This window comes from Egretta garzetta, unplaced genomic scaffold (genome assembly GCF_000687185.1).
Source record: "Egretta garzetta isolate BGI_Z169 unplaced genomic scaffold, ASM68718v1 scaffold460, whole genome shotgun sequence".
In the NCBI taxonomy this organism is placed as follows: Eukaryota; Metazoa; Chordata; class Aves; order Pelecaniformes; family Ardeidae; genus Egretta; species Egretta garzetta.
The window spans coordinates 101,693-125,113 of record NW_009258384.1 but is presented as its reverse complement, the minus strand read 5'-3'; the positions used below and the strand labels follow the sequence as shown (position 1 = coordinate 125,113).

Genomic DNA, 23,421 nt, shown 5'->3' with positions numbered 1-23,421 from the left:
CCCTGGGCTGTACGTTTGATGGGAGAGAAAGATTCGAGTATTTGGGTCTTTGTCATGACAGAATACTTGTATACCTGCAATACAGCCCTTCTCTTTTTATTGAGCTTGTATGACATTAGATACCTGATTTGCAGACAAACAGCTATATATAATCCACGTAATCGACCAAGATTCACATATTTTACAATCTCTTGTGATCTTGATGTGCTGTTCTGTAGCCTGTGCAGAAGGGAACGGCACCAAACAACATCATTTAGCTTCAGTCCAGGACAAAGAAAAACCACAAACACCTGAAACTGAGTTTAGTGCAGCTGGAGGGATTGAAGGAATGAAGCAGCTAAAGGGGATTTGCTTTCTAGTAGAAAAGGTGGTGGTGGTGTCATTTTCCCCCTACTTCCATTCATTTCTGTGATGCTTTGAGCAGGTCATCCCAACTCCTCTTCCTACTTAATGTGACAGGAGGGGTCACGGGGAAGATAGGTGAGGAAAGGACCAGCAAAGACAAGTGACAAGCAGTAGGAGGGTCCTCTGGGACCTTACCAGATGTTTCTAAGTGGAATTCTGTGAAGGGAAAACTTCAGATTAAAGGCAGGTCTTCCACAGATTGTAGATCCCTGAATGCGTTGCCACTTTGGTTTAGGAGACAGTGACCATTAGCCTTGGCGTACGTAGAAGTACACACTGGTCATTCTATAAACAGAATTACAATAGCCACTGCAAAAAACAAATGAGACTAATAGATCCCTTCCCATGAAGAAGGCCCCTTTAGTCAGAAATGCCAGATAAGGGCAGGGCTTATCTTTAATTTTCTAATAAACTAACTGTGGCTTGTTCAGGGCCTAAGACGGGGTCGGAGTCAACTGTACAGCTGTCCTGTCCCAGCCCCAAAAGCCCACTGATTCAAGTGGGCACCTGCGAATTGAACTGGGTGGAAATCCTTAAGGACTGTGACAGCAATACGGCCCCTTGACCAAGAGATCAGTTCACAAAGTTCTGGTCAAGTCAGTGGGGATCTGTGCCACCAGAAGTACTGTTCCTCCACCATCCGAGGAATAAAGTGGGGCTGTGATACACGTGCTGCTGTATATAGCATGCGTACAATATACTGCTCATGTTTCTGCCCAAGGCTGCAGGAGCTCCCTTATATGTTCCACTCTTCAGGCTTCGCAGGCTGGGAGTTGTGTTTCCACCATGTTTGGGTTTTTGTAACATCTGTGATTATCTTTACCTTCTGTCTTTGTCCCTGTAGCAAAAGCCACCTTCGCCACCCTCTCCTGATGAGATCCCCATCAACGTCAAGCAAGCGTACAAGACCTTTGCGGCAGTGCCGTTGTCACACCCTCTGCTTGAGACACAGGTAACTGGTGCTGGCTGGGGGGATGTTACACAAACAGGTACAAACAGAAGATGGAGCATTGCAGGTCAGCAAGGGGGTAGAGGTTTGTTTCCTCCATAGAAAGCTGTCGTGAAGGAGAGACATGTTGAAGTCCCCTTGGAACTTGGAGTCTGTTCATGTTGTGGACGGTCACCCTGTAGGGTCCTGCCCATAAACATACCAAGTCCCGAAAGCTCATTGAGTTTCATGTCACTGTCATTCTCCCCGGATGTCGTTGTATAACCGTGCTGTTCTGATATAAAGAAACTGTGAGCTTCCAGAGTCCAGGGCCAGGGCAAACCTGTTCTGAGGAATTTTTTATTAGATTTTGATCTTTAACTTAATTGGAACTAGTCCTTCTCCCCTCGTTGTATTTGAATCATGGAACCATTCAGGCTAGATGAGGCCTCTGAAGGTCATCTGCCTCGGTCCTCCGTGCAAAGCAGGGCAACCTTTGAAGTTGCAGGAGGGTGCTCAGACCCAGTCCACCTGAGTTCTGACTTTCCGAAAAGGGGATTCTGAGGTCACTGTGGGCAATCTCTTCCAGTGTACGACCATCTCTGCCAGTTTTTTCTATATGTTTTACCAGAATTTCTTTTACTGCAACTCGAGTCTGTTGCCTCTCATCCTTTTGATATGCGCCTCCAAGAAGTCTGACTTTGTGCTCTGTAACCCCCCTCTAGGAAGCCGAACACAGGAGTTAGATCCCCCTCTCCTGAGCCTCCTCTTTTCCAGGCTGAACAAGCACAGCCTTCTGAGCCTGTTTTATAAATGTCATGTCCTGCAGCCCCCGAAACCATTTGGATGGTCTTCCACTTGACATGCTGCAGTTTCTTAGTGGCATTCTTGTACTGGGGAGCCCCAAACCAGGCACACTGCTCTTGTACATGCTGAGTGAAGAGGAAGGGTTTATTCCCTGGACCTGCTGGCTGCACTCCAGCAGCCCAGGACGTGGCCAGCCCTTACTCTGCAAAGGCACCATCCTGACCTATGCTCAGCAAGCTGTTGAGGCATCACCCGTGCTGTCGTCCCTGCCTGTCCATCCTGGGGAGCTTGTATCCATGCATGGCAGCACTCCAGTTATGTGACATCTCTGGAGCTGTCTGTTCATTTGCTAAACTAAAGAAGCAAAACACTGTCTCCTTTGACACCTTGTGTTTGGAAAGACCCTCTGTTCTCTTAACCCCTTGTCCTGTCACAGCCGGCCCCGCTAAAAAGATTTTCCCCGTCTTTCCTGTAGGCTCCCTTTAAGAACTTTTAAAAGTTGTCACCATCTGGTTCTGTTTAGCCGCCAATTTAATGTAAATCCTTATTGCTCAAAATTGCTAAGCCTGAAGTAGCATTGTCCTGTGTTAATTCTGGGACTGTTTTGTGAGCCAGTCCACCAGCTGATGTCTGGGACTGCTGCTCTTTATGTGGCGTTGGAGATGCTGGGCTGGAGGGCAGGAGTGCTGGTAGAAAACTTGCTTTTGAGAACTTGCCTGTTTCTCTGTATTCTCAGGAACTGCCTGGTCAGACCAGCACAGAGAATCCCAAAACCACCCCGGAGGTGAGTTGTGGTGGCTGGAGCTGGAAGTGGGATAAGGACTCGCAGAGGATTCAGGCTTTTGGGGGTGCAGATGTGGAGACAGGGTCACAGCATGGGCATGCAGGGGAGGGCTGGGGAGGAGGAAGAGGGTGCGGAGCTGGGGTGGGCAGGTGCGGGCCACGCGTTGGGGGCGATGTGGGAAGGGAGGTTTGGCTCAGGTGTGCCGTGGACATTGCTGGTGTGGCTCTCGCAGGTGGCCACGCATAGCCCCAGCGAACTGCACAGTCCTGAGCAGAGATCCTTCCGTGAGCGGCAGAAGTATTTCGAAATTGAGGTGAAGCAACAGCAGATGGATAAGCCTCCCAAGCGTGTCTCCTTGGTAGGAGAGGATGACCTGAAGAAAATGAAAGAGGAGGAAGGTATGCTGGAATCTGTGCAAGGAAATTTGGCCTGTTGAGTGAATCCTTTCGCGGTGGGAGGCGTGAGAGAGCACACACACCAGAAATGCAGCATTTCCAAAAGCCCCTGGGTGGTTGGTTATTAATAAGGCCTGGTAACAGCTGAGTGAGTGTTAAGGAGTTTTGTGGATGCTCCACTGTTACTGTGTGGACTGGTGGAAGTGCTGTGGTGTCAGGGTTTCCTCTGGTTCGTAAACACTTCAATACATTTTTAAAAAGCTACTACAAATGATGATGAATCTTTGTAAGCTTCCCAGGCTGATAGGCAGCAGCGTGGGGTTGCCCATGGCATCCTTACGTAGTATCTGACAGCAGAGCTTCTATTGCTCAGTATGCTGCTCTGATTTTGCACAGGGCTTGCAACAGGAGGGAAAACTACAGCTATAGTTTTTGGTGTAATTTCCTCCTGCTTGAGAGTTGTTTTAGAAGGTGATGAGGAACAATATTAAGTGGGAAAAAGGGCTTCTACTGGAGTCCTGGCCTGTTCCGTAAGAAAATGCAGCTCGAATTGCCCTTGTGGGCTTGGGAGCTGTGACTCTGTTGCTTGCAAAAATGGTCATAGAATATCTTTTGTAAATTGTTGGGGTTTGGGTTTGTTAGGTTTTTTAATTTTATAAACAGCTAGTCTTCTCTTTCCCACCTTCCCTCCTACATTCCGGGTCAGAGGCTGCTTGTGAATTTGTGCAGAGCATTAGAAACCTCCTCAATTTCACTTGGTAGTTCAGGAACATGAATGAGTTTTAAGACAAGAGTAAGCTCATAACAGGTAGAAAGGAAGGTAAGAAAAAGAAATTGCGACTTGTCATTTTGGTTTTCTTCAGTTGCAATGTGGCCAAAAGAGTCACAGGTCCAACACGAAAAGTGGATTGGAGGTGAAACAAAGGCATCCATGGAGGGGGTATGGACTTACAGCAGCACAAACTTGCAGGGATGATGAGCATAAGGACCTGCCCTCAGAGGTTGCATCCTCGTGGGTGTCTAGTGAGTGCTTTGTCTGAGTCTGTCTTACTTTGGCAGCTCGAAAACTGCAGCAGAAGCATGCCCTTCTGTTGGAGGAGGAGGCAGAAGAAGATGAGATGGTAAAACAGGTGCCGGAGAGGAGCATGCAGTCCAGCGTCATCATTGAAGGAGTTGAGTACAAGATTGAGAGACTAAATGGAAGGAGCATCCAGGCTCCAGCAACTCGGTAAGACAAGACTGGCAGGTCAGCACTGCCCGCATGTGTCAGAGGTGTCCCAGTATCAATAATTTTCAGGGAAGACAGCTGGGCAGTATTTCTTCTTCAGCACAGAAATGGACAGGTTTTTCCAGCTCTTTCTTTTCAGAGGAACAGCTCCTTTAGCTGTGCACTTGGGTATGTAGAGATGTTGATTTTTAGAGACAGCTAATACGAGAGAAGCCCTGATGCTGAACCTAGGTTTGGGGGTTTTATGCTTTTGTTTCCTGGTTCTCCTGGCCTTGTCCTGCAGGTTGCCTTGATGTTCTTTTTCTAACTCTTGGGCAATGAACTGGGGAATGAGAAAAGGCTCCTCATAAGACTTCAGATAAAAATAAGGTTGCGCTAAAATAGAGCAGAAGCTGCCCTTACCTGACTCTCTCTTCTGAGTCTTTGGTACAAACATTCCTCTCTTTGCACTTTTTTGTCAGTCTTTCAGTGGCTGGAAACACTTATCTTGTCAATTTGAACCTAATTTTTCTCCATTGTTTCTGCCCAGTCTCTGTTGAGGAACTTCTCACGTAATAAGTGCACTGAGACCTTCCATCTCCTGTGCTGACAGGGCACCTCTAAGCTAAGGAGGGACAGCAGCCGAGCGCAAGCCAGCTGCTTGGTTTGACATGAAGGCCTACTTACCCCTGCTGGTTTCGTACTGAAATGTGGGAGGTTAGGGAACAGTAAGGCTGGATCCATCAGATGACTTTTAGGTGCTTATTATTTACGCTTGAAAAAAGGTGAGGCAGTGGAATAGACCGAATCTGTGTTCCTTGAAATATTTTTTGTCACGCTAGAACAGAAACTGAAATTTAATCAAAATAAACTTGAGCAGTAAAGCTAAGGGCTCAGAGTCACCATAAACATTCTTGCTGCCAGCTGAGCCACAGTAACTGTGTGCACGTTCTTAACCTGTGGAAAACTGGCTTGCGTGACCTCCCTTCACTACAGCTCCAGCTGAGTAGTTCCTGCACATGCACAGCCTCAGAGTGCAGCCAGTAACTACAGCTCGGCTGGTCTGACCTTTGCAGCGGCTTGGTTATGAGCCCCAGTGTATCGTGGAGTGGCCTCGATTGTGCAGAGTGGCTGCACTGAGAATCACTGTTCCGAGATCACTCGGGGTCTGGCCCTAGCCCAGACGTGCATTCACCTGCAGCCCAGGAGGGTCATCACTTGCCAACATCCATGCATATCCAGTATCAGCAAAGGAAAAAGCTGGAGGCAGCCAGGCTGCCCATCACCTAATGGCAGCTGGAAAGAGCCAGGCTAGAGCTGTGCAAGAACTGGTCAGCAAACAGGATATGTTGCATTTGAAGAGTGGGTGTGTGTTAGTGGATGGGTGACTTCCAAATGAAGAAAACGAGTTCTGATGTTCGAGAGCATGAACGTTTATGAAATCAGCAAGGAAATGCTTGCAGCAAGGGAGAAGGAGCTGTTGAGCAAAATCATGAAGGGTTGTGTCTTCAAACTGGACTAGTTGTTGCTTTCTGGGGCTTGGATCTGTTCTGGACCTTCCTTGAGTACGCCAGCCTGTGGTGCTGGTAGCTGACATGCTTGTCTTGCTCTAGGCCCTCCGAGGTCACTGAGAATAACAGCTCACAGAGGAATTCACTGGAAGAGGGAATCAAGCCTGAACAGAGAACCAACTCAATGTCTGGGTAAGTGAATCAGCAATGTTCTTTGCCTAGGAGTTGCCAGATGATGGAGCAGAGGGCTCCTCCTTTTTAGCAGGCGTAGGGTGTAAAAGGAAGGATTTTGTGTAGAAAGGGAAACTGATTGGAACCAGCTTCCTAAGAGAAGCTCACTTCTGTTGTGTGTCCTTCCATCTCCCAAGGTGATGTCCTTGGATGTGGTGCTAAACAGTTGATTGCAGGTGTTGGTCACCAACTTTTATCTTGAAAACAGGCAGATAAAAGTGGTGGTGGACCAGGCCAGCCTGCCCCTCACAGTTTCTCTCTCTGCCCAGGTTGAGTCCATTACATCTTGGAGCAGGGGATCCAGTGGCACCTGTGCGGACAGCCAAAGCTGAACGGCGGCACCAGGAGCGATTGCGAATGCAGAGTCCTGAGCTTCTAAGTGGCCAAGAGAAGGAGCTTTCTCCAGCAGAACGTCGTGCTCTGGAGGCAGAGAAACGAGCAATGTGGAGGGCAGCACGGTGAGACAGAAGAACCTTCACTGTTCTCTTCACTAGGCTAGTTCAGGAAAAGGGGACCTGCTTGCATGTCTTTTGGGCTACATGGTATTAAAAGCAGGGAATAAACAAGCCCTCCTAAGTCAGATGTTAGGGGGGGCTACATAGTATTTGTTCAAACAGTGCAAGGCGTCTCCCACTTGGCTGAGCCCATCTGCTTCTGAGAGCTGCATGGGTGAGATGTCTCTTACATTTCAACAGTGCTTGCACAATCATGAAGACGGTGGAGTTTTATAAAAAAACACAACTTAAACACCTTTATGTGATGGTGAATATATTCCTTCCCTCTGAGCACACAGCTTCCCACCCCCTCTGTAACAGCCAAAAAAGATGGTATTTATAGAAGCTGCAAGGTGTGACATACTGAAAATGAAAAATGGAAAGAGCCTTCACATATCCACTGTTGCTGGACTGGAAAACTTGCTGAAGCCAAGAAATTAGCAAGACAAGGGCATTCATATCCACACAAGACATTTCATCAGCTATGAGAGAGCGATTAAAAATTGCTTTGGAAGAAAGAGAACTTTCTTGCTCAGAACTTGAGAGTTGAAGCTAGTCCAGGCATTTACTGTGCCTTTCAAATTTGAATTCCTTTCAAAAATCAGTCAAGCTGCTCCTGTAACTAATTATAGTTTTCCTCCCATAATGTTCCTGTAGGAGGCATTCAAAGGACAATCTGAAACAGTCTCTTTCGGGGCTTGAATGAGAGCTTTTAGAGGAGCAGGGCTGCTAGTGGCTCATCCTTGCCAGCCTGCTAGATAAGATGCTGGAAGGATTACTGTGGGTTGCGATACCGCTTGGCAATGCCACTGTTTGTGCTTAGGCGTGGATGATAACGGCGCTGTCGTCTTCTGGGGAGGCTCTGAGGATGAAGACCTATATTGTGGAATCCTCGTCGAGAGATGGCTAATTATCTTTGGGGCTACACAGCTTCCCACTGTTACTTGATCATGTAGCAGATCCGCTTATGGTTTGTTTAGAGCTGGACTAACATTCCTAGTACCAGGGCTTCTGCCCTTCAAGAAAAACGTTATTGGTGTGCTCCCACTCCTTGCCTTGGACGAGTCCTTTGCCCGGTCTGACTCAGCTGAAGCACTGCCTTAGTTTCGCAGCGCTGCCCAGTAATGTCAGAAAGCTGAACAGGTTGCTGGAAAGCCTGTTGGTTACATGGAACCTTGATTTAGAAAAGAGTGACTTCTGTCACATTGTAGTGTGTTTGTTAGGCCTTTGAAGCTGGCCCTGCTTTGAGCAGCTTTTGCATCAGACGACCTCCAGAGGCCCCTCCCAACCTGTATGAGTCTATACTTAGTAATCGCTCCTTCCCTGGCTCCCTGCTGACAGGGATGCCTACGTACAGGCAGTGCTGAGTCAGGACGTCAAGAGAGTGCTCGGGCAGGATCGTTTCCGCCCTGGGCTCTTGTTTCATGCTCCAAATGCTGTGGGATTCCATCTGCTGCTCTGATTCACTGAATGTTCTGCTGCATTTGGCATCTCACGTCCATTGTAGTTGATGCTGTTCCCATGGTTTCTGTGACACAACTTTTCAGGGGCCATCATTTGCAAATGGAAGTTCTGTATTTTCACATTTAGCCGGGAATAACCCTTTTACAAAAATACAAGTAGAAGAGAATTTGTAAACCACACCTGCTAAAACAGATGCATTGCCCTTGTCTTACAGGGCTAGAAGCTGTGTAGGTGTTGGGGAGTCAAATATGTGCTTACGAACCATTGCTCAGAAGAGGCTGGCTGGGGCGGAGATGACCAGATCCAAACTCTTGCTCTGTCACATACTTCCTTGTGACGTTGGGCAGCTCACCCAGTCCCTCTGTGCTGCAGTTGCACGGAGAGAGGACTGCAGTAGCACCATTGTGTCTCGCAGGGAGGCTACGAGCATTGCAGGCGTTAAAACTGTCAGTGTGATGGCGCGTAAGCACCACGGTGTCGTCAGGAGTAGACGTCTTGCACAGGGTTGCTGCTCGGTCTTTGCACCTAAGATAAAAAAGTTCCACTGTGGTACTGGATCCAACAAAACAGAGATTGTCCATTGGGCTTCTCCTCCTGCAAATCAGCATCACCGTGCTTGGCGCAGTGGTGGAGACTGATCTGTCATCTCTTCCCAATTAAATGTGTGGGATTTTCTCTCCCTCGCGCCTCCTCTTCCCATGCACGTCTGCTCATGTGGAGGGCAGGCTTTATGAAGGAACGTCAGCTCCAATTCCTCCTGAGCCCAAGCATTAACATTTCCAAGGAATTCTATAATAAAAGCTTTGTTTAGAGTGGGCGTAGAAAGGAGAAGCATGAGGTTGCCTGCACGAACTCTTGAAAAGCAAAGCCATTACAAGGCCGTTGCTGGTGTCGCAGAACACGCCAACTGCTCAGGACTCTTCTCCTGTGAACCGGCTGCTGCTGCCAGCAGATAAACAAAGCTGAGAAGTGATGGGGGGAAGGGGCAGGATTTTTTTGGGTGATCGCATGATTTTCTCCTGTAACGCTACTGTACATCTGACTGCGCTTTTGGGCTAGCTAGGATCTTGCTGAAATTGCTCAGGGCACAGTAACAGTTCTACGCGTGGCACTGTGGAGGGGTCGGTGAGCGCTGAGTGCGGTGGCTCTGTCCGTTAGGGGCAGGAGAGGGATCCCTGCCTTCCAGACCTCCAGTCTCTTCCAAGCACGTTTTGTCCATGGAAACTGAACTAGCGCAGGGAGAGCCTTTCTGAGGTGAGAACACACGACGAGGAGAAGCCGCTTGCAGCCATCTTGCATTTCAGTTATCAGATCCAGTGCTACTGGTTTTAAATTCTGCAGCCCAGGTCCTCAGCTGCACTTTGCTTCCGACACCCAGGCGTAAGTTTTTATTCAGTTCTTCAGAGAAGGGCCTGCCTGGTTCCTTGGGTGGGGTTGAGGCCTTGCTTATGTTGGCAGGAACCAGTCACCATAACATGCTCCTTTTTGTGAGACAAGGATGGACTGTTCCCTGCTACCACAGGTCCCCCGGGATGATTTGGTGCTTAGGATCCCTCTTCTGTAACTGCTAGAGCAGGCACAGCGACGTGACGACAGCCAGGGCTTAGGTCTTATCTCCAGAGGCCCCCGGGCAGCCCTGCACGCGCTGCATGGGCGGGAGGACTGTGCCGCCCTGCACACGGCGCTGCGGCCCGACTAACCTGTGCTTTCTTTAAGTGCATGCCGCTGATTTTATTTCTTTCTAATCTTCTACCTTCTGCTTCTTTCCAGTTGTATGGTCTGTGTGCTGTCACTCGTGACCCCATCAGTTTGTACCTTCTTGGGCTTTCCTTTTCCTCCCTGTGTCACCAGTGCTCTGCCAGGACATGTGATGTGCCCCCCCCGCCCCCAGCACACACCCCCAGGCTCAGTTGGGACCCAGGCCACGTTAGTGTTCTGGGCACACACCCCCGCTGGCACTCATGCCATAGGAAGAGTGTGGTGAAGAAGGTACAGGCGCATATCGAGGGGGGCAGGTGTCCAGCCGGGGCTGTACGCATCTTGGCCGCTCTCCTACCATGCACATGCTGTTTTACGGACTCAGTCACCTCTTTGGTTGCATGCGTTCCAGGGCCCGTGGCAAACAGACCCTCCATAATGCACTTGTCCATTTTGCTTCCCCGTTCCTTGTGGTCCAAGGTGCGTGCTAGCAGGCGGTCAGATGTTTGTATGCACATGTACACTGAGAGACCGCCAAATGTGTGCACGCACACTCAGCTCTGCCCTGCACCCCCTCAGCCTGCCGCACACCTCTGTAACTGCCTCCTGGGCCTTTCCCTTGGTCTGCTGGGTGTTCCTCGTCCTCTCCTCCACACCTGTGAGGAGGGCAGTCTCTAGATGCGGAGGCTCTGGAGGCTAATGGTTCTGGGCACGTCACCCCAGATTGCCCTCTGGAGGTTCCTGCTGCTTCTGCAGCAGCTGGTGTTGGACAGGATTGGAATCAGGAGCCTGGTTTAATCAAGGCTGCCCCTAGATCAGACCCGTATTTCTCCTTGTCAGGATATGTTCCTGTATCTGTTTCTTTCTTTCCCTGCGCTTGTCTGCTGCAATGTTCATCACCATCATCTCCTCTTCCTCCTCTTCCTCCTCCTCTTCCTCCTCCTCAGATCCTCAGCTCTTGAAGACAGTATTAAACAGTACGAGCAGGATCTGGCCAGGAAGCTGTACCAGTCCCGACAGTGGGCACCGGCTCCCGAGGCCAGGCCAGCTCAGATGCCTAGCCCAATGCAGAGTCACGCCTCAAGAACCCCTGGGTCAGGAAGCCAATCCAGGTGTGCACAGCCCCCCCCGCCAGCTGCATGCTCAGCAGTCCCCTCTGTACCCCTGCATCCAAACGCAGTGCTCCCGACCAGCCTGCCGCGGGCAGGGAGTGCACTGCCATGGCTGCGGGTGCTCATTGCCCTGAGGTCCCACAGACCACCGGCGGTTGTCTCGGTGAGAATGAGGGGGGATGCTGGGTCTGTTTGACTGGGAGAAGGGAGCAGACGTTTCTGAGGGCTGAGCCCACTATTTCTTAGTTATTTCATAATCTCCCAATGGCTGAAGAGGGTTGAGATACAACACACTGAGAGCACGGAGGGGAGTAAAGCCGTGAGAACTGATCCTATCCACTTGAGCCCCTGCAGGTCCTTTCCCAGCTTGGGTTGCTCTCCCATCGTATGTGCGCCTCTGGAAAGGCCTGCAGCTCCTCAGTGCGTGGGTGCTTTGCTGTAGGCACTGTCTGTTCAAGACATACGGTGGCACATGTGTTTCGGGATGGCAGCAAACCAGGCTGTTCTCCTCTCCTGCTTTGAAAGTCTGTCTGCCTCAGGGAACCAAGGGTGCTTAACTTCGCCTTTCTGCGCTCAGCCTGTTGACTGTGGTCCGGCTGCTGGGCGCGGAGGGCGGCATTATCTCGTACTGAGGAGGCAATGCCTGATGTCTTTTTTCTCCTTCCCTCATCCCTGAGACAGGATGAAATCACTGGAACAGGATGCTCTTAAAGCCCAAATGGTTATTGCCAAGTCCAAGGAGGGGAAGAAACGCAGCACACTGGAGCAGCTGGCGGAGTCGCCTTCACCCATTCCGACCCCATCACCAACGCCACTGGAAGGTACTGCATAGCCGCCTCGCTCTGAGGAAGAGTTAATGCTTCTCCAGCCTAACTTGCCTGAAAGCACACCGCTGAAAGCGATTTCCTCCTTCAGCCTAGGTTGGCAGGTCCTTCGGGGCATATGACATCTCTCAGCATAGGGGATGGGCCTGATCTATAGAAACATGAGAGAACACCTGTGGTATGGTTCTAGGGAACCAGAATAGAAATAAAACCAGCATCATGGCTTTTTAAAAAAACAGGAGAGGGGCATTTGTTCTGAGAAGGCAGTGTCTTTCTTGAGCATGGTCTTTTATCACACTTAAATGCTGCTAAATGGACAGGGCAGGCTCGGGGAAGTGTTGCATGTAACACAGCCATTCGCTAAATTGTGCTTTTCTGTCTCCTTTTGCAGATTGCAGTCCCAGAAATGTCACTTCACCAGGAAGGCTGGTATGATGTGCTTCTGCTTGCTTTCATTACCTCGCTTACAATCCGGGGACTTCTCGGTTATTTAGCTTGGGTGTGGACTGTGCATCTGGGCCGTGGGATCCCTGCTTAAATCCTTAAGCCAGGTCTGGCTGCCTGGTGTACAGGACTGTGAAGAGGATGCAGTGGATGCAGGTCTGCCATGCCCATTGCTAGAGGCACCCCCTTTTTGCACCTATGATGTAGCATCTGTTTTGTTTCCCTGTTTTATTATTTCATCCTTTTCTCAATTCTTCATCTCCATGTGCAGAAAGCCTTTCACTTCAGAGGCTTTGGCCCCTTCTTCCCTCAGCAGTGTTTTCCTTTTTCGAAGCACAGTACAAACGCAACAGGACATTGTTGCAGACAGCTGTCAAAATCAGTAGGACAGACAAACGGAAGAGTGGGAGGAGCTGCACGGAGAGGGGGCCTGGTTTTGCCCAAGGCCACACAACATAGCCAGCTCTGGATTGAAATCCTGACCGTGCTACAGCTCTCAGGAATCTGGCCACTAATTTTCCCACAAAAATAGGTTTCCTCCATAACTTGGTGTGTGTTCTACTGGAGCACATAACGTTTTCTCGGCAACTGGAACCCCTGTCCTGACACCAGAACAGCTAAAAAGACGATGTCCCAGAGACGCCTCATTTTCAGGGGCTGTATCCAGGCGCTCGTGGCATTAACTGAGCATGACATGCTGCTTCTGCTTCTACCTCTGCATAGAGTGCTTGGCTTGCTGCTGGTTTTCCATCCACTTCTCTCCCCTTACTCTTTCTTCTCTGTTTCTTCTCTTTTGCTGTCCCTTCTAGTCCATGTCTGAAAAGAAGTTTGACTACCGGGAATTTGCTGCTATTCCTTCCTCCAAACCTGTTTACGAAATCCAGGTATAAACCTCACGCTGAACCCCCTGTTGGGTTGGTTAGGGCTTGATTTGATGGAGGTGCCTGCACATGAAGTGATGACCTTCAGAGCAGAGGCTGAATGATTTGAGGAGGTCCTCTTCAAAGGCCCTGCCTGTGTGGGAGGCAATGACAACCAGCCATGCTGTGTAACTGAGGGCTTATGGCAGACTTCAGTCAAGTGGAATTATGAAAAAGTTGGTCCAGGTGGTTTTAAAATTAATGACAAAAGCTTTGCAAATATAAAGCAGCTCCATCTTCGCCTTAGTTGACCCTGAAATACTTTTAAGTGAAAGATGAGAACTAAAAGGGAAGAAAAAACTATAGAAAAGGTTACCAACAAATTGCAAATTGGAGCAAATGTTAAGTTCAAACTGGAATGTACCCAGCATTCTACCCACGAAGCTGCTGTGGTGACAATTCTCATGTGTTGTAACTCTGCTGTAGATGATCTGTGAAGTAATCGTGTGGTAAGAGAACACCAGGTTTCGAGGGTGAGTGCCATGGCAAGGTTGTTCTCCCTCCTAGAAGAACCTCATTTCATTTAAGCTGCTTTGTCATAGAATCACAGAGTGGTTGAGGTTGGAAGGGACCACTGGAGGTCATCTTGTGCAACCCGCCCTGCTCAAGCAGGGCCACCTGAAGCCAGTTGCCCAGGATGGTGATCTGCCTTTCTCTTACTGCCTGGGTTAGTCGTTAACTGATTGCATTTGTGACAGCTGATTTGAGCAGATACTGTATGTCTGTAATTTTTGGGGGGGGGGGGAGGGTTAGGGGTTTTTTTTCAGTTTTATATAAAGACAATGAAGCAGATACCTGCAGTTATGTTTGTGTTGTGTGTGGGGAGCTAGCAAGTACTGACATGTTGGGCTTTAACTTGCTGTCGTGGCACAAAGGTCCCAGGCCCAAGGTGTCATCCCCAAAGCCAGGCTGACTTTAGCAGAGTGGCAGTTTTAGGCACTTACACATTAGTCGATGCGTATGCTTGGCTGGCTCCTCTCACCAGGGGTGTTGCTCAGCCCTTGTCAGTCACTCCTCTTTTTCTCCAAGAATCCCTTCCCTTTTGGGCTGCGCACCTCTCCGGGTCCTGTACCAAGTGAGTTAGAGCCGCTCCAGCCCCAGTGGCCTCTCTGGACTACCTGATTTTCCCCAAGCCTCAGCTGGGGCCAGAGTGCAGCACTGGGCCCTGACACAGCTGAGAAGGTGCCTGCGGAGGAGGCTTCACCTCCAAATCATTGGACGGTTCCCCTGGACCTCCCTCAGCAGTGCAGTAATTAAGGGACTCTGCTTCTTCCTGGCCATAGGCGCACACCTGCGTCGCTCGCCTCGGGGCAGCGCAGCGCTGCTTGGCCGGGCAGTGTTCCTCAGCAACGCGTGCCAAAGCCGGCACAGCCCTCTGCGCGCTGCTGTTCACGAAGAGCATGGCACCTACTGCACTTTTGCTTTATTTCTAAAATGATAAACAGGCTGAGATCATCTCCCCCTCCTTCCTGCCTCTTCCTATTTTGCCGCTTGCACAAAACAGGCCAGTGTGTATGGAAATGGGGGCTTCCTGCACTCTCACAGCTGCGAAGCTTCCCTAATGCTTTCCATGTAAGTGTACTGAGCCGCCATCCTTTATCCAACAACTAAAGAAAAGTTACACTAATTCTCACTTGTGCTCTTGAGCTGAGCAAGAAGATACCTAAAAGATAGATTTTGGTCAGAAGGGGCCAGAAACGAGTTTGGCATTATTAAACTTTCTGAATACTGAGCTCCTCTGAAACCCTATCCATACATTTGCATAGCTCAGAGAAGCGTTGAGCTCAGCGTGAGCATTGCGTACCAACCTAGACAGAACAGCAGAATCAACAAACACAGCCACTGTGGAAGTAAACAGAACACCTCAACCCAATACTTTGACCTTTCTAGCCTTGAAGCACCATATGCAGCTAGATTAAATTCTCTTATTTCAGCAAAACAAGTAGGGCTTGGGACACTCGTGCCTGTCCCCAGGTGAGTGCTGATTGTCAAACCACCTCAAGTTCATGACCATGAGCAAATTTGTTCTCTCATGGTGTTGCCATTCTGGTCTGCTGAGCTACAGCCAGCTTTGGTTGTTGGAACGGTCTTCATTTTGTGACAGCTTTAAAATTAGCAGGAGCCGGTACAGTTCCATGGTTATCGCGTAGCCATTTCTCCACAGCTGCCTCTGCATCCGTTGGGATGTAGCTGCTTCCCATCCCACATCAGTTCTCTATACGCACCTGAATGGAAAGAAGGAGGTTGATTTTGTGTAAGAAGCTAGGCCTGGGTACAGTGCAGATGCAGAACTAGGATCCAGGACTCTCAAGGGAATGTAGCTCATGCCTTTGCTCTCCTGTTTCTTCTCAATTTCTGTAGTCTTTATGCTTTCTGCCTTTCATGTCACTTCCTATCCTCTCCCTACACACACAACATAAAGGGAGGGGAGCTCTGATGTGTGGACACACACCCCATCCTGCAATTCAGGCAATAGGCTGCTTGACTTCAGCACAAAGGATTAATGTCGTAATCATGTGCATTCACCGAGGGTCGTGCCCTGGCTACTGTATTACCAGCGCCTTCGAGGGCAAAAGTTCTCTGTAGTGTGTTGGAAGGCTGGAGGTGGGGAGTTACCTGGCACTGGTGTCACAGAGGTGGATGCTCATGTCTTCTGTTCTCTTCCAGTCGCCTGATGCAGCTGATGACCTCAGATACATAGATGACAGAAATAACTCAGGTAAGCTCATGGCCAAAAGAGTAGCCTTTGTACTGCTTCCTTCCCACCACGGGTTCCCCTTTGCCTGCTCATGGAATCAACCTTGAGGACTTCAACTTCTTGCTGCTTGAAGCAATGTCCTATTTTGTCTGTTCTAGAATGAAACCTCCAAACTTGCCACGCTCAGCTTTGGGTAGGATATTTGCATTGTGCTGTAGTGATGGCTAATTTGCTGAGAGCAGCGTGTAACAAGCATGCCTAGTTTTCTTCCGGGCTCGTGTTCTGGAGTAAAGAGGGGCAATAGAACGTGGGTGGGAAGCTTTGGGCCTCTGTCACCTGCTGCAAGTGGATAATGTCCATTGCTCAGGGTCTGCGCCCCTTTTGCTGGAGCAAAGAGTCTTGCTGCCTGCAGCAGGCAGGTAGAGAGAAATTCATCCTGGTGTAAGACTTGAGAGCATTTGGATGCTTGTGTACCCAGGTGACTCTCCAAGTGTGGATCTGTGTGCACAGTCCCTAAATAAGCAGTAATTAAAGCTTTGACTGCTGTACCTCTTCAGGCTGTCCTGGCTATGGTATGTCTTTCTGTCCCCAGCTATAACAGGCAGGCTCAGACTATCTATCTCCAACTTCATTCTAGGTGGCCGTAGCAGTAGTGGGGAGCTCAGCAGGGCCTGCCCGCTCCTTAGTAGTGCTTCTCTTCCCTTCAATAGTTGATGCAGGGTTTCTTCTACCTGTTTTGCAGCTATTTCCCCCTCCCCCTTTATTTTACACAAAGAGCAGGTTTTCTCTCAATTTTATCTTGGCAAATCTCTCTGAGTAAAGGCTGCGCTCCAGACAGCTGATCCATGTATGGACCATTTCCAGAGGGAGGTTCTGCTGCAGAGATACTCAAGAAAAACGAACTTTCCTGAGAACGACATCTGTCCTTCACCCCTCGGAGTAAAGCTCTCAGGCCTGGGTTATTCTCTTGGGGTAGTCCATTCAGTCTGTGCATACCCAGGAGGTCACTGAAGGGTCAGGAAATAATCAGCGATTGCTTAGGGGCTTCAGACCTCACCTGGCCTGTCACTGTCGTCGGTCTGCTGGGCCCTCAAACAGAATAAAAGCCATAAAGAAGAGACTGTAGTGCTCTATCAAGAGTTTTTAAGCCCACTCCTTAGTCCTTAAGTTGTTAAAGAATTTCACGAGTCTCTGGGTTCCTCTAGGTTTGCATTTATTCACAGCTCAGAGTTGGGCCATCACCTCAGTGAGTGGCAAATGGAAATCACAAGCGTAATAGTTTTCTGTCTTTTATAACAATTGCGTAGAGTTTCCGTGGTGTTCGCAATTGCTCATTTGTCTGGCCAGCTGAAAGCCCCTTGTTTCCCACAGGCTAGCATACTCGTATCGTTCTGTCTCGGTTCTGCTTCTCGAACGCAAAGTCCCTTGGCTCATCCGTCAGCATCGGTCTTTATTTACTGATGAACTCGGCTGGCGGTCAGTCCAACCGCGGAGGGGGGCTATACAAGGGCCGCACGCGTTGAGCGGCAGCCCGTGGGCTGTTGAATTTCTGCCTGCAGACCTGCATCTTGGCTGCATTCAGAAGTCGATACTTCACACAATACCCACCAAAGGATGAATGAAATGTAAGCAAAAGCAAAATTAACTCTTTCCTTTATCAAAGTAATCCTTAAGTCACCACTGTATGAGGCTGTGATGTGTGTGAGGCACCAAGAAATGCAGGTTTTCCAAAATGGGTTTGGCAGGCCAGCAGCTGAAGATGCAGCTAAGCTCTTTTGGTATGGGGAAAAGTTCTCCAGTTTTTTTAGATTCCACCACCCCCCTGCCCCATCTCATTCTTCCAGGTAGTGTAGCATTCCAGCCACCACAGAGATTTTTATTTCTACATAGATTTTGGCAAGTTATAACATCTGTATGAGGAGTTTAAAAAAAATCCTCCTTTTCTGCATCATTTCCAGCCTCCTGCTAGGCCTGCTTTTCTCTCTTTCCAGACACCCTTCTCAGAACGTGTGGAGAAAATAGCTGGAATGAAACTATTTCTTTTCTGGGAAAATACTTGAGAATCAGAGTGACTTTTTACTTGCATTTTTCTTTACCATAAAAGGAAAAGGAAAGGAAACCACTTACACGAGATCAAGGGAGCATGTGTGTTCAGTTCAAAACAACACAGTGTGTGCGCACTCTCCTCCTGCCACCCGGTCGTTTGCACCTTCCAGCGTTTCAGGCACCAATTTGACGTTCCCTATCGGGCCTTTCACTTCTGTGTGTAGTTAATACAGCTTTGCAGAGATCTAACTGCTACCTTAGTGACACTTTGTACACCTCTACACACCCCGGGATTTTAATCAGAATTATCCGTGACCATGGAATTACGTCTTTTTGATCATATGGCAAACTTATAAGCAGTCCCTAAACTTTATGCTAGCAAAGCTTTATAACAGAAACTCCAAAGACATCTTACTGCTGACTGCGGGAAAGCATTAGCGTCTCTCTCTCCTGAACGTCTTTCAAAGTGCACCATGTTCTCCCTGTCCATTGAAGATGGGCTCTGAGAAATCGTTCTTTCCATTCTTGGGCCTGGCTGCATAGTCATCACCTCCTAAATGTGTTTTAAAAGATTATGCCAAGGTTTTCAAGAAGCCATGAAGTTACTGAACGACATAATAGCATTTTTAGGGCGGAACCATGCTCTGTGTTTGCTTTATGACACAACTTTTCCCGATCGCTCAGAGTCAGGCTCTTTTGCTTTCCAGTCCTGTAACCGTCGGGTTTCAGAAATACACCCTCGATAACTTTGTATTGCACCTATACTGGATGCCTGCCTATGGTGTGTAAGAAAGAGCCTACTTCTGTCCTCACGGTCTCTGTCCACTTGGGGTGTCTGGTGTCTACAGCAACTTACACAGGAGAGGTATCGTCGTATCCTACGGTGACTAATCACTGCTGTATGATCAGTGTTGTCTAGGACGCAGCTCAGCAGCTCATACACACATAGGAATGAGAGATGAGCTCTGCACCTTCTTGTATTGCTAATTTATCCTCATCCAGCCTTTCTGGCCACAGGTTCTTTCCCACCAAAACACCAAAATTTCACAAAATCAGAATCTCTAGTTTCATACCAGTTGCAATGCCTGTGCTCTCTCCCAGTATTTTCTGGTTTCTCACAGGATAGGAAGCATGTAGGGGAGGCTTGTACTGGTTCAGAATGTACCAGGATCCTGTTTGGCTGGAAGGCAGTTCTTAGGGAAAGGAACAGAGAAAATGAGCTTCCAGGGATGCATGTTCTCAATTCTCTGCAATCACCTATTAAGTAGGGGTGTCTTGAGCCAGGTATTATATCTAGATAATCAATGGGATGATCCTCTCTAAAATTGTCAGGACTTTTTTTCAATCTTTCATGACATTGTTTAGCATTGAGTTCCATAATTAGGCATTTTGTTTACTTTAATTCTGTTTCTGGGTAATTTCCTCAGGTCTTCTGGGATGCAGTGGATCACTATGCCTTATTCGCTCTTTCTGTACCATTCATGTAGGCCGGTATCACATTGGTTGTCTTTCTTCCAGGCTGAAGAATCCTAGTTGTCCTTTGTGGGAGTCATTCCCATGCCTCTCTGCACCTTTTTTATTTCATCTATGCCATTTTTAAGGTAGAGAGGAACAGGGCTGCATGCAGTACTGCAAATGTAGGTATATGATGCGTTCGTGCAGTGGCGGAAGGTGTTCTGTATGTTCTCCCATCTTTTCCGATATCTAATCCTCGGAAGAGAAATGGTATTGCTGAGAGGCATGCCAGCGTTTTCAGAACGCTCCCCCTGACGACTACAGAGTCATAATCTCATTTTAAGGCTGTTGCATTTTATATGCCATCGGGATTCTGTGACTTTTATTGCGCTTAAGCATCGTCCAGTAGCGTAAAAATAAACTTACTAAGTCAGCGCGAGGTTCTGGCTATTCTGATATTGTGTCTGGTGCGAGCCACTGGGAATGCCAAGAAAAGAGCATAAAGTGACTCCTTACAGAATACTACTCCAGGCTACAACAGTCTGTGTTTTAGCACTTCCTAAGCCAGAGGCCCTTAATTTTAGAGTTGTGTGTTTCTTTCTTGAATCTATTTACATTTGCAGTAAATTCCACCTTCTGTATCATTGCCCAGTCAACTCGTAAAATCCCAGCACCCTTTTTTGTCATTGAGGCTCACTGCCCTGCCCTGACGGACAGCTTGGTATCATCAGTAGTTTCTCTCAATATAGTCTTCAGCACTTCTGTGCCTCCTCGTTAGGTACCAAACACTGACCCTAGCACAGATAGCTGCTCTGTGTTGCGGTAGCGGGCAATATCTTCCTGCGCTTTGTGTGTTAACTACTTACTTACCCACTAAAGGATGTGCCGCCTTATCCCACGGCAGCAGCTTGTTTTCGTTAAGAGCTTTGGCTGAGGAACAATCAAAAGGTTGGGTTTTTTTAAAAAAGTTCAGTGTGCTGTGTTGAGGTTACTTAACGTGCATGTCCGATGACTCCTTTGGCAAATTCTGGTCGAAGAGGGCCTAAAAGGAATGGCTTCCCTCTAAGTCCCCACCCCCAGCTCCCATCTGGATTTTTATCTGCATGTGCCCATGTCTGTCTTTTATACCTGTTTCCTTGTCTGGAAGTCAGTCCTCTGCTTACCAATCCCAGCATCCTTTCGAGATGTCAGGTTTGTCACCTACATTGATTTGGTTCTGAGGCTGTTCCAAACAACCGGTTAATGCTACGGTTAATAGTTGAGGGAGGGTTCTGAATTACAACTGCTCATACTTGGGTGCTGTAGCAAGGGGAATGTTGCATCTGGGCATCTGGCTTTTGAGTAGAGGGTGGGCCCCTGGGTGCAGCTCGGCAGGCTGTGCACCTTTGATCCGATAGGTCTGCATAGAGTTCTGTCGTTGAGGTTCTCTGCTACATCCAAAGATTTGAGAGAGGCTTCCCAGGAGCCAGTTTGCACTTGAAGGGAAAAAATCTGTGGGTTAGTGGAACTTTTTCCTTTTTACACAAGTATCTCACAGTGGTTGCTCAAGCCAAGTTATTGTGAAGGGCAGATGTTCCAGGTATGTGTCTAAGCACGTCAGAGAAGCTCTACCAGCTCCTTTCAGGGGGGACAGCAGCGTACTTCAGAACGCATCCTAAAAGGCCTGGGACCAAGCTAACTGAGAGTCTGCCCTGCCAGAGTCTCTTTCCTGGTGGGTTCCTTTGGGGAGGGACCCAAGGCACAGTCTAAATGTACAGAAAGGACTTAGTCCTGTAAGTTCAACGTTAAGCAAGGCCAAAATGCTCACCTCTCCCATTAGCTATGGCACGCTGTGCCGGTGCTCTCACTGCTCTTTAGTGTGTGCTACTCTGTTGAAACGGGTGCACTGCTTGGAGCACTAGCGTACGCCCGAGTCCTTTCGGTGTGCTTGATTTTTCCTAAGGTTTGGCACCTCCAATCAGTGGATCATGGGTGTTAGGGGCAGGTGTCTTCGCACGCGTGTGGCTTCCTTCCCAGAATCCACAGTAGCCAGTACGTGAGCTACAGATCACCTAAAGGTTCTGGGGTTTCTGTAAATCACTAAGACTTCAGCACTGTCTCCAGCCCCTGGGTGTACCATTATGTCTACGTTAGCTGTACCAGCTATGTACTTAACCCTACACTTTCTCTTAAAGCCTTAACTTGTCCTGTCTACCCAGTTCCCCAGGAGCAGGATGGGCAGCCAGAGGAAGAGGAAGTGTTAGTAACGCGTGATTCATCCACACCTACTTCATCAGCACTTGAGGAAATGGCCCTGTACAGCAGCAAACGCAAACTCCGACACAGCCGGCGCAGCTTGGAGGCTGCCGTCCCTACGTAGAAGATCTGATGCACCTGGGCGATGGAATAGCCCAGCACAGGGCTTTTGAGCTTCCTGTGCTCCGGGGACAGCACTGGACTGCCCACACTGCTGCCTCCTGGACTCGGGTGGGAACTGAGCACCCCAGGAAGCACTGTGGTCAACTAACTTCCTTCAAGGCTGTGAACCGCCCTCTTTTTCTCACCCAATAATGCACTGGGGCACGTCCTGAGCAAAATGGGACAACACTAGACTTACTGATGGCAAATTGAGAGGAGGTGTGGGTAGGACAGTGGGCAGCTGCAGCTTCTTAGCCTGTAAATATTGTGTGGGGGGGGAAGGGTAGGACAGAGAGAACGTACGAGTGTGAGAGTGTGTTGGGCTCCAGCTGTTATTTCCTCAGCTTGGATTTTTTAGTGGTTAATATGGGAGCTTCTACTCTGGTATGAATTAGAAGGAAGGTCCAGCCTGCCTTTGCTCCTATTTAATTTCCAGTCTTTTGCCAAAAAGCATCTCCTTCCACCTCCCACACTGTGTCACCTCACTTTCCTCTGGGAGCGTGTGGAAATGGGTAGCTTGGAGGCAAAAAAAAAAAAAGAAAAAAAAAAAAAAAAAGGAATTTCAGTGAAGTGCCTCCCTCTGACACTAACACCTATGTGCTCAAGCAAAGACAACTGAATGAGCGGGAGCCTGTGCCAGCTCTGTGCCGCTTGCCTCCGAGCGCAGCAGTCTGTCCCGCCTGGGAAGCTGTTCCCGCCAGGATTGTGTGCTGTTCTGGGAGATGGGTGCCTCCCTAGAGGGACGCAAAGTTGTGGCCATCGCCTGCGTGCCGTGTGAGCCGCTCTGCAAGCGCACTGGACTGAGTGTCAGAGGGGCTGGGTCCCCATCTGCTGTCAGCACCGTGACTGGACGGGTGGCTGGGGCAGAAACGAGAGCGCAGCCAAGCAGCTGTAGCAGGAGTGTGGCGCTGTGCATGTGTGACAGCAGTAGGGAGCAGGATAGTTGGGGATTAGGACATGGTGGCAGAGGTAGGAGGTGTAAAGAGCAGATAAGATAGTGGATTAGGATTCGGGAAATGGGGGAGGGTAGGAAGTGGCGTTGCTGGGGTCAGGTTAGGAGTAACGGGGTCTTACAGGTAGGGGGATACCAGCGGGCGAGTCCACTACGTTGCTCGCTAGCCGTGAAATGAACTGTGACGTTGCGGGGGTGCCCAGCGTGGGGCTCTCGGGGAGCCCAGCAGGGAGCACAGTGAAGTCGGATGGGTCTGGCCTGTGCCTTGCAATAACTGCACAATTCTACTCTTCGCCAGCTTGTTGGCTTCAGGCCCCTTGCCATGTAGGACGGGGAAACGCGTCCTTGCCCGTGCAAGAGGGGAAAAAAAGTGAAAATGAAAGAGGAGCAGGGGTGCGATTCCTGGTCTCCATGAGTGGAACAAGGGCTGTGAACAGATTCTGTGTCAAGCGAGCTCTGCACACGCGGAGGAGACCGATGCTGCTTACAGCTCTGAAATCAGTCCCTGCTGCCCACTACCGGAGTAAAACATCCCCCTTTTTTTTTTTTTGGTTTTTTTTTTGGTTTTTTTGAAATGCCTCTGGTGTAGGGAGAAAGGCGTCTGAGCTCGGCAGGGGTCTGATCTGCCTACCCTGACACATTGGTGCTC

The 23,421-nt window shown here is 49.1% G+C and overlaps 1 protein-coding gene across 18 annotated transcripts in view; it reads left to right on the top strand.

Annotated features, from left to right (window-relative positions):
• The window catches only part of SCRIB (scribble planar cell polarity protein), a 110,612-nt gene extending 88,256 nt beyond the window's left edge, over positions 1 to 22,356 (top strand). For 17 of the 18 annotated variants that reach the window (XM_035897653.1, XM_035897636.1, XM_035897602.1 and 14 more), the window contains 11 exons: positions 1,250 to 1,357; positions 2,877 to 2,924; positions 3,157 to 3,322; positions 4,379 to 4,547; positions 6,140 to 6,229; positions 6,538 to 6,726; positions 11,718 to 11,857; positions 12,252 to 12,289; positions 13,114 to 13,188; positions 15,892 to 15,943; positions 21,622 to 22,356. In XM_035897653.1, the coding sequence (XP_035753546.1) occupies positions 1,250 to 1,357; positions 2,877 to 2,924; positions 3,157 to 3,322; positions 4,379 to 4,547; positions 6,140 to 6,229; positions 6,538 to 6,726; positions 11,718 to 11,857; positions 12,252 to 12,289; positions 13,114 to 13,188; positions 15,892 to 15,943; positions 21,622 to 21,782 (1,236 nt within the window). In that variant the 3' untranslated portion in view covers positions 21,783 to 22,356. The remainder of the gene's footprint in view (positions 1 to 1,249; positions 1,358 to 2,876; positions 2,925 to 3,156; positions 3,323 to 4,378; positions 4,548 to 6,139; positions 6,230 to 6,537; positions 6,727 to 11,717; positions 11,858 to 12,251; positions 12,290 to 13,113; positions 13,189 to 15,891; positions 15,944 to 21,621) is intronic. The other variant, XM_035897607.1, reaches the window with a different exon arrangement.
• The last annotated feature ends 1,065 nt before the right edge of the window (positions 22,357 to 23,421 follow it).